The 10937-nt window shown below is 41.8% G+C and overlaps 1 protein-coding gene across 1 annotated transcript in view; it reads right to left on the reverse strand.

Annotated features, from left to right (window-relative positions):
• Nucleotides 1-10937, reverse strand: part of meis1b (Meis homeobox 1 b) — a 64582-nt gene that overhangs the window by 41052 nt on the left and 12593 nt on the right. Inside the window, exon 7 of the mRNA XM_053620726.1 lies at nucleotides 10476-10587. Coding sequence (XP_053476701.1) covers nucleotides 10476-10587 — 112 coding nt within the window. The remainder of the gene's footprint in view (nucleotides 1-10475; nucleotides 10588-10937) is intronic.

The following is a 10937-nucleotide window of genomic DNA, read 5'->3' on the forward strand; positions in this document are numbered from 1 at the left end:
ATGCTTTTCAGGTATACTGATAAACAGTAATCATACCTGATAATGTGCTGAGGTACTACAATTAACTCTTAGATCATTTCATTAGAGCTATAGGACACTCTCCAGACCCACGGTTTATTGTTCACTACCTGTTATATCATGTGCAACCTGGAAAAAATAGAAACTAAAGTAAACACTTTAGATAAATAGTAATGCAAATGTTTCAATGTTTATACATTAAAGAATTAACATGTGAATTATTATATGTGTAATTTGAGCTTATAATAGTATGTTTAATCAAGAACACTAGAATGCATGCTGTGATATTGCCCTGTCTGGGTGTGTGTATATTTTCATATGCATGCACAACATACAGTTGCTGAAAATAGGTAAACATACATCTTTTTCTTTTTTCCTTTTATAATTACAAGGAAAGAATGGCAGTGTAAACACTAATCTGCAGAGCTTCGTGATTAGGATCTGCAATTAAAGGTGATTCATTTCAAATAATGAGGTAAATGATGATAGTATAAAGAACCAAAGAGCCTTGAATAATGCTGACAGACGCCAGTTGGTAAAGCCATAATTCGATACATGAAAACAAATGTAATTACAAACCCTTTTATCATCGTTCGTGTCTCTTTGCCCACCTTTACTGTGCTGGAACCCAGGCTGTAATGTGTGTTTAATGTATTCCATATTTAGCATTGTTCCATCTCTCATTACACGCTGGTGCCTATGCCAAGGCCTTGCTGTGAGCACTTCATACATTTTCCCAGGTCTCTGGGATCAGGCGCTTGACATACCCATAGGTAATGGCAAAAATGTCATTGCAAATGTTACGGCTCTCTCTCGACTGTGTCTGTGTAAGGGTCACTTCCACTGACGCCCTCGACACATTGGAAAAACGCGCCAGGGCCCAAGGGCAGAAAACACAGCATTAACTCAGTAAGCCACCCTCTTTCTCTCTCTCTCACTTTATCCTCTCTCACCCTTTCTCTTCCTGCTTCTCTTGCCCACCTCCTGGTCCACCTCTCTTTCCTTTCTTTCCTCATCCAGTCCTTGTGTTGAGGGGGAAGAAACTGTTGAGTGGCAGTGCAGGCCAGTGAGTTTACCCTTTCATGTCAAGCACTTTTACTGTGCAACTATTGATTTTTTCCTCCTTTGTAACCTTTCTTTTTTTATCTGAAGATATAAGACAGGAGAAAAGGCAGGGTGCGGAGGTTCAAATGGGAACTCATCCAGAGTCCTTCGATTCCACCGAGACTCTCATACACTCACACACACCTTATACATTCCTTTTTCTTGCTTTCTGTCTCAGACAGCTTTTGACACCTTCTTTAGGCCAGCTTTGTTCGATAACAATCCAAGCCAACTGACCAGGAACATAGTGCTTTAAAAGAAATGGCTCATGAAAAAAAGCCCTTAACTGCTTCCTCGCTCAGTAACAATACAGGAACAATCTGGCCCAAATCAAGCTAATCTCCTGAAAGTAAGTTCTGAAACACATTATCATGTTTAGAAATACACACACGGTACAATAAAACCAAGAAAGCCTTTCTCTAATTTCACTGAATGATAAATGAAATGTTTGCAGTTAACCTTTTAGTCTTCAGTGCAATCCTGTATTTCTGCAATATCAGAAACAGACCAAGCACTATCATATGAAAACAAGGCTTTTGACTGCAACCATGCTTTTTGGGCATGCTGTGGCAAGTCACTAAACAGAACTGAATGCCCTGTGGTGGAGTTAAGAAGCCTTTATTATTGGCTTCTAGCAGATAATTTTCCACCTGGTGGCTATCTAAATAATGCAGGCAAAGATAAGTGCTTTAATAGGCAGGGATTTTCCCCTTTGCGGAGTAGAGCTGATAATAAGGGAACATTTTACTGCCAATAATAGCCCCTCAGCTCTCAATGAAATTATCCAATGGAGTTAACATGGAGGGGCCAGTGGAAGGCAAAATTACATATGATTAGCTGCTGTTTATAAACAGGGAGCATGGATAAACTGGCAGAAAAAAATAAGGACAAAGAGAAAAATTATTTGAGATCAAAAGATTTTTTAACATATTCAAACATAAATTCAGTGAGAATATTCTCTGCCTTGCTAAACTGCATGTCAAAGAGCCTGTTTCTTAGCCCTGTGGAAGCTATAATATCGTCAGTGCAAGCCCCCCCAATCCTACCCATAGGGTCACAGCATGCTTTCTGAGGTTACAGGAAGTGGTGTAGAGGGGATGTGGGGAATTGTAGTACTATCAGCTGAGGGTGGGCTGAGGAGATAAAGCTCTGTGCTGGAAAAGAAAGATCGGCCTGAGCGTCTACTTCCTGATTACAGCAGCACAGGACGGCTGGACACTAGCGATACCATTACAGCACACACCTCCTCATACATCGCATACGCAACACGCACGCACACACACACACACACACAGACACACACACATGCTTGGCCCAAAGAGCAAAGGGAGCTCCAGGGGCCAATGTGCCTCTATTGGTCACAACCTTTACATTTAGGTTATCAACTTGGGAATCTGTCCCACTCCTGCTTTTCTTTGACTCATTCACACTCAAGCACCAGCCAGCGATCAGGTTACTATTCAGAGTGTGTGTTTCGTAAATACAGCCAACTAAAAGCTCTGACTCTCTCTTTCTCAAACATGCATTAAAGTAAACACAACACCTCCAACCACACACCCATAACCACACACTTTTTTTTTATTTTTATTTTTAATTCACTCCCTAAATCTTTAGAAAAAGCCTTGAAGAGCCCTTTTTCTCTCTTCTCATTAAATCCTTCAACAGGTATCCATGTCAGAAGCTTGGCTCTCAGCTCTGGAGGGGGCAATTATTAAAGAAGGGTGAGTCCCAGGTCAAGCTTTTGCCCAATTGTTAACACAGCCATCCCCCTGAAAGAAAACCCTACTCTGCCAGCCTGCAACTTTTCTTCTACTCCGGCCACTTCTGCCTTCATGCCCCAACAACACATAACAAATAATTCCATTATCGCAAGTGGCTTCCAGTGGTATGTATGCATATTGAATACTTTTAATGTGAGGCTTGATTCTCAAAATCATTTGTTCATAGGAAAAGGGATTTCTGGGTTATTGTCTCTCTAAACAAGCTGAGCAAAATCTGTATCTGTTTGCTAAGCTAGATGATGCTACATGTATTGGGGTAGAATGAAAAGGAGAATAATCAAGATTAAGACACAGAACAAAATAAAATAAAGAAAACAACAATATGGACATATGCTAAACATCTCAGTCCCCCTGCTATCTGTCACTAAATGTTCATGTCATTTCAGACAGGCCCAGGACCTTACACACAACTCACGCCTCAGCCACTATCTACAGGAAAATATTCCTCACACAGCACTATCGGTAAGGCAGCATATGGCAAACTAGCAGTAGGCCATTCATCCTCATCCTCTTTGGAAGCTAAAATTAGCACAATGCTGTTTGTGGCTTTTAGCTGGATTTCAACCACTGTGATACTGCTAATATAAAAGGCCAGATCACCTCTGCCACAGAAAGAGAGAGGGGGAAAATGAGAGAAAGAGAGAGATAATATTCATGCACAAATCATGGCAGGATTATCCGGTTAGGTTAATGTCTTTTTTTTCCTTGCATGTCTGCTGAGAGACTAACAAATTTTAATCTTGTTTTATTTGGAAACAACTTCTCAAATGCTCATTCTGCATGTAGGGCAGTGTTTATGCAATGCTTTTAAAAGAACCAAATTAGTGGAGATGCATGTCTCTTTGGCAGACAAGGTCGTTGCTAATCTCTTTATCAAAGACTTAAAATAAACTGTACACACTGTCAAATAAAATGCCTTCCTAAAGAAGAGTGTTAATGCTTGTTTGTTGACTATAGGTCTTCTCTCAGTCTGCTTTCTTTTCTTCTCGTTCTCTTTTATTTTGTAACTCTTCTCTCTATCCACCAGTGTAACACTGATCTCTTGGGTGTTATCTGTGTTTTTCTTGGAGAGCTGGGCAGTGTGTATCTAATGTCCACTGAGGTCCAGAAATAATGCCTTATTTGTCATCCAAAACTCCTATATACACAGTTTTGGAGACTTATTAAACCAGAAAAAATGTGCTGAAACTGTGCTGAATGTATTTTGATGTGATTCATGTAATACTCATTTTGCTACCAAATTTCCCCATGGGGATCAATAAAGTACTATCTATCTAGAAATGTCTATCTAAAACATGTTTCTGAGGCCTAAATGATCAAGTTGATCAAGTGGACCCACTGCCTACCTACAAACACCACTGCTTTACAAACACCAGCAATTTGGTCTTGGCCAATGTGAAAATAGCTTAGAAAAGGACTTTTTTAAAGCTTGAGAGAGATGAACAAAGTGTCTACATCATTAACACACCGCAGTTACAGTGTGTAGACTAGCTATATATAGCATTTGCTTCCCTGCTTGAGCTGAATACCATATAGCAAGTTTCTTTCAGGCAGAAGTTTTTTTGTAGTCAAAACATCCTTAATACATTAAGGTGGGACAAATGATCTCACATAGAGATGCAGCATCAGCAAGCAAAATGAAAAAAATCACCCAAAATGTGTAACATAATGTGTGGGAAGCAATGTTAGAGTAGCAGAGGAAGGAGAATAAAGGGAGCTCTCTAAGCTCAATGGCCAGGGTTCACATGTCAAACTCAGGCAAAACACAGCAGAAGGAAGTGCCCCAGTGACCACTAAATCCCAGAGCAAATGCCACACTGACAGTGTATCATTGCAGCTTTATGATCATTATCTACTGTGAGACAAGGTGCTTAAGCAGCCCTATAATTGCCAGTTAAACCAGGCAAAAACGCATGAGAGGTTTGATATATAGAGAGCAAAAGAGGGAGGGGTTTGTTTGCTTGTCTTCTTTGCGCTTTTCCCTTTTACTTTTTTTGTTCCCACACAGCAGAGAACCTAGGCCTAATCTCATACTCAAACTGCGCAGCACTGTGGGAACCCACTCTGTTTCCCCTTTTTCCAGCATGAGAATGCTGATGCTACTCCTGGCCTTATCAGTCACATGGCCATAAAGCCATCAACAGCAGTAACTCTCAGCAGAGCTTGGCAGTTTATACATTGCTACTGTAATTTGCCAGGGTTGACAGTTTAACACGCAAGTATGAGGTTGAGATTGAATGTGGCATTTCCTCTCCAGGTAACCAAACAAGCATGCTTGTGGAGTCTTGGTTCATGGCATCGGTATGAAAGCCACTAAATAAACAGCAACTTCGCTGTTGGTGCCTGATATCACCTTGCATCATCCATCACTGAGCTATTGAAGTTACGTTTATCCCTTTTGCAGGGAATATTCATAATATCATCAGAAGACCTGTAGCCTAGAGGAGAATGCACTCCCCTCTACATGCTGGGAGAAACAGGCACTGTTCTTTGATGTTCCTGTTTATGCTATTCCTGTTTATGCCTTTATTCCCAGACAATAAAGCTTTAACCATCACTGCCTCAACACTCTCTTCCCTGTACTTTTTCTCACAGTTTCTGTTCTGTGATTGTGTTTGCGTGTGTGTGTTTGTGTGTGTGTGTGTGTGTGTGTGTGTGTGTGTGTGTGTGTGTGTGTGATATACAGCTACTTTGCTCACATGGTGCCTGCCATCAGACCCCTTCAATATTAAAAGTCACACAACTTTATCAGCCATTAGGTCTCAGATTTAACCAGATTACATCCAGCCTCGACTCCCAGCACTGTGCACATATACATGCACAACAGAGAGAATAGCCACCTTCATCTCAGTGATAACAGCAAGCTTTTGGAGCAGCACTTTGAAACAGAATGTATGCACGCTTGAGGCTCAGTTAAAGTGAGAAACACATATGGGGGGAGAGATAGAGATAAAAACTGAGACAAAACCGTAAATTCATAATGGCTCAGAAGCTGAGCTAAAAGCCCAAACCTCACAAAAGAAAGTGAGCAGTGTTACACAGTAGCGTTACACAGTAGTGCTACATATTCAGTGCTTAAAGAAAGCTAGTGCATGCTCCTTCAGAGAGAAGGGGGAAAGAGTGACAGACAAAGAAGGAAGCGAGCTCTTCCAGTCTGTTGGACAATTGTTTCAATTAACAAGTGAGTTTGACGAGTGTGAGCAGCAAGGGCTGTATGGGCAAGACTAAAAGCACACTGCTGCTGACTGGCATGAAATCTCAGTTGCTGTCTGCTGACCTGCTCTGAAATTTGACCAATCCCTGCACAGAGGCGGTAACTTGGGGCCAGTGAGCCAATGGGGACTCTTGGTCAAGCTGACCTTCATAGAGGCCTGTGGCAAAATGAGTCGATGTGATGTTGAGAACAGCACTCACATGCTCAAATCAATGCGGCAAAATAATGATCAGGATCTTTATTCTGCTCAAAACATCTTTATCATGAGTAAATAAAATGTAAAATCTTCCTTTCTGGAACAGAGACACTTTTAATGTCACTCAGCACAGGATAAGAAGCAAGCACTGGAAGCTTGGCTGGAATTTTTTGCAACTCCTTAGAAAAATGAACAGCATGTTCATTTGTTTGCACATCATTGAATAGCTGCATTTGTCTATAATCCTGGTAGTGTATGTTTGGCGTACATTTATAAACTTGGTGATTTGTCGAGAGCAGACTATGCAGGCTTTTTTCAATCCGCAGCCAATATGCAATAAATTTATGCAGCCAATAACAAGAGACTCTCAGGAACTATTTGACTTGGCACACTTCTTGAAGGGGGGCTCTTCTGCAAATGGGTCCTGGTAATTGCTGATAAGTATCAAACTAGTCATCACATTGGCTGTAGACTCTTTGTACACACAAATGAAACCCTAAGCTTCTCAAAACAGTCAGCATGCTTTCTGTGTCCTCTCTTTATGCCCTTCCCATTTGTGGTAGGGTTAAAATTCTTATCCCTCCTCTCCTCTGTGTGGCCCAAGGGTGTTCTTTTTAATCTGCACTTGCCTAGAACCCTTGCTGCTCTATGGTAGGGAACTGAAGAGGCTCATAATAATGACTTGTTTTTTTTTCTGCCCTCTTAAGCTAAACACATTCACTAAAATAAGTGTGATCTCTGATACAATACAACAATAAGTCCTCTGAGAGGGCAGCAGTCAAACAAAGGCAGGCATGTACAGTATGTGCTACACTGAGCCAACCTCGGTAATAGACCTGCTCTAATTAAAGAAGGGCTGGACTGGTTCTCATCTGAACTCCTCTGAGGAGTTGAGACTCTCACTAGGGAAGACATGCAAGCAGAAAATCTATCTCTCTTTTTCTCTCTCTCTCTCTCTCTCTTCCTTATGCACAAGGTAAATGTTGGAAAACACAACATGGTTAAATATATTATCATAACTAGCATCAGGTCTTAGAGCATGTTTAAAGTCACAACATGGCTATCATTCTCTTGCTTATTTCATGATTATTATATGTTTTTGAATAAGCTCTTTGTTAATGCTAAATATGTACCTGACAGAAGAGCATGCATATTGGCTTCCAAACAGGTATTTATTAAGTGCATGCTGGCAGATAGATGAGAGGAGAGGAGCTCATCAACATATGTGTAGTGAAAGGAAGTGGTAGAGCATGGAAAGACGGAAAAGGTCAGTAAGAAAACAATCTATGAGAGAGACAGGGCGGAGTGGAGGAAGCCACTTGGGACAGGGGAAAGTGTTCATGAGTATAACAGCCAAAAGGATAATAATGCGCTTATTGGGATTATGAAGTGACTCCTTACGAAACATGCTAATATGGTTAATACTGCTTTAAGCAATACTTATGTAGTGGTACATGTATTAATGTGGTGGTTAGAGATCTTCTTTTAAGTCACACATAAGCACTCACACATACAACAGCTTGGAACTGAGGCATGGACATGTTTTCCAACATTACAAGTATAATAACAAACACAGCCACAAAATGAAGCTCAATAGGGGGACTGTAGGGGTGAGCAACATTAAAAGCCTGCTTATAATTGGAAGCATGTGACAAATGAAGTGTCAGTTTGGTCAATAAAGAGCAAAGGTCAGAACTGCAGCAAGTCTGAGCTCCAAAACCTTACAATATGTGCTCATTAAGCTGTCCAATCAGAGTAGGGCAGCCTGCCTGGACCATTAGTCATCAGACTACATCTGACTGCCTCGGCTTATCGCTGTCCTTCTCTATCCAGGAAAGGGGGGAAAAAAGAACAATAAAAACTGAGGACTCACCTCTCAGTGGGAGTTACTGGAATGTAACATGGTTCATTCATTCAAGCCATGTTACTGGAATGTAACATGGCTCTTTTCTGCTTGCTGCCTTCACAGGCCCTTGGACTGCCATCCTGACACTGGCTTCAATAATAAATGCAGTTGCTTTTTGCCTACAGTTTGTTTGAAACCAGACTCTCTGCTCCTCACTCTGATCCCCCTCTCAGGACAACAGGTTCTCATTGCTTATTACAGACTTAGATGTACTACATAGACTCACAAAAGGGAAACTTAACATTCAACTTCAGCTTTCCACTGGTGTGTCACTGGAGGAGAACGATTTGCAGGATTTATCTGCTTTTCCTACTGAAGCTGCTCAGACAGGGACATTCCACAGCCCCTGGATGGAATAAAATAGTAAATAAAATTGAGATACTCTTCCCCTGGACTGTCATCGCCAGCGGCTACACAAATGCTGTGTCCAGCCAAAGGAAGCCTCATTAGTGTCTACACACTTATCACAACCAGCTGATGGGCTTAAACATGGTGCCCTGCAAAAAGAACCCTGTACCATTTGCTTTGGCTTCACATCTCTTGACTCTTCTGAGCTCCCACTGATAAGCTCAGGTTCTGGTCTAATGTCAGTAAGATGACTACAGAACAAACATATAAAAATAAGTATGTGTGTATATACAGTATCTCACAAAAGTGAGTACACCCCTCACATTTTTGTAAATATTTGATATCAGTTTCCTGTGACAACACTGAAAAAATGACACTTTGCTACAATGTAAAGTAGTGAGTGTACAGCTTGTATAACAGTGTAAATTTGCTGTCCCCTCAAAATAACTCAACACACAGCCATTAATGTCTAAACCGCTGGCAACAAAAGTGAGTACACCCCTAAGTGAAAATGTCCAAATTGGGCCCAAAGTGTCAATATTTTGTGTGGCCACCATTATTTTCAAGCACTGCCTTAACCCTCTTGGGCATGGAGTTCACCAGAGCTTCACAGGTTGCCACTGGAGTCCTCTTCCACTCCTCCATGACGACATCATGGAGCTGGTGGATGTTAGAGACCTTGTGCTCCTCCACCTTCCGTTTGAGGATACCCGACAGATGCTCAATAGAGTTTAGGTCTGGAGACATGCTTGGCCAGTCCATCACCTTCACCCTCAGCTTCTTTAGCAAGGCAGTGGTCGTCTTGGAGGTGTGTTTGGGGTCGTTATCATGCTGGAATACTGCATACTGATCTTGCTCTGCTTCACTATGTCACAGTACATGTTGGCATTCATGGTTCCCTCAATGAACTGTAGCTCCCAAGGCAAGACACACTTGTCTTTGTACTCCTCACCTGATTGCCGCCACACATGCTTGACACCATCTGAACCAAATAAGTTTATCTTGGTCTCATCAGACCACAGGACATGGTTCCAGTAATCCATGTCCTTAGTCTGCTTGTCTTCAGCAAACTGTTTGCGGGCTTTCTTGTGCATCATCTTTAGAAGAGGCTTCCTTCTGGGACGACAGCCATGCAGACCAATTTGATGCAGTGTGTGGCGTATGGTCTGAGCACTGACAGACTGACCCCCCACCCCTTCAACCTCTGCTGCAATGCTGGCAGAACTCATACGTCTATTTCCCAAAGACAACCTCTGGATATGACACTGAGCATGTGCACTCAACTTCTTTGGTCGACCATGGCAAGGCCTGTTCTGAGTGGAACCTGTCCTGTTAAACTGCTGTATGTTCTTGGCCACCGTGTTGCAGCTCAGTGTCAGGGTCTTGGCAATCTTCTTATAGCCTAGGCCATCTTTATGTAGAGCAACAATTCTTTTTTTCAGATCCTCAGAGAGTTCTTTGCCATGAGGTGCCATGTTGAACTTCCAGTGACCAGTATAAGGGCGTGTGAGAGCGATGACACCAAATTTAACACACCTGCTCCCCATTCACACCTGAGACCTTGTAACACTAACAAGTCACATGACACCGGGGAGGGAAAATGGCTAATTGGGCCCAATTTGGACATTTTCACTTAGGGTTGTACTCACTTTTGTTGCCAGCGGTTTAGACATTAATGGCTGTGTGTTGAGTTATTTTGAAGGGACAGCAAATTTACACTGTTATACAAGCTGTACACTCACTACTTCACATTGTAGCAAAGTGTCATTTCTTCAGTGTTGTCACATGAAAAGATATAATCAAATATTTACAAAAACGTGAGAGGTATACTCACTTTTGTGAGATACTGTAAGTACATACATACATACAAACATAAAAACATACATGAACAATTTTGGGAGCGCTTACCTTGTTCACTGCTGTTGTCGCCGCTGTGTGATGTGTGCCCACCACTGGAGGGTCCTGGCGTGCCCCCGGAGCGTGTTGAAGCTGTGTCATCATGGTCTCTGTTCCATGAGGTCTGCACAGAGAGAAAGGCAGAAAGAGCACATAGTAAGGCATCAGACCACAGGGACACAGTGCAAAGATAAGAGCTCACTACACTCCCACATCACAAAAACATCAAATGCTATCAGATATTTCTCATATAGCTGTTTTTAAAGGGAGAAAATTCTTCCCATGTCATGCACTCTTCACTATGATGCTCACTCTTTGCAAACATAAGCCTGACGTGGAACACTATTTGGCGCTCAACAGTTCACACTCAATTCACAAAACAGCAAAACACTAAACATATATTAGAGTGAATAACCACTCATTTTGAACAATTTTAGACCAAGCAGATACTATGAACCACACAAACAATAGTCT

Source organism: Ictalurus furcatus, chromosome 3 (assembly GCF_023375685.1).
Source record: "Ictalurus furcatus strain D&B chromosome 3, Billie_1.0, whole genome shotgun sequence".
NCBI lineage: Eukaryota > Metazoa > Chordata > Actinopteri > Siluriformes > Ictaluridae > Ictalurus > Ictalurus furcatus.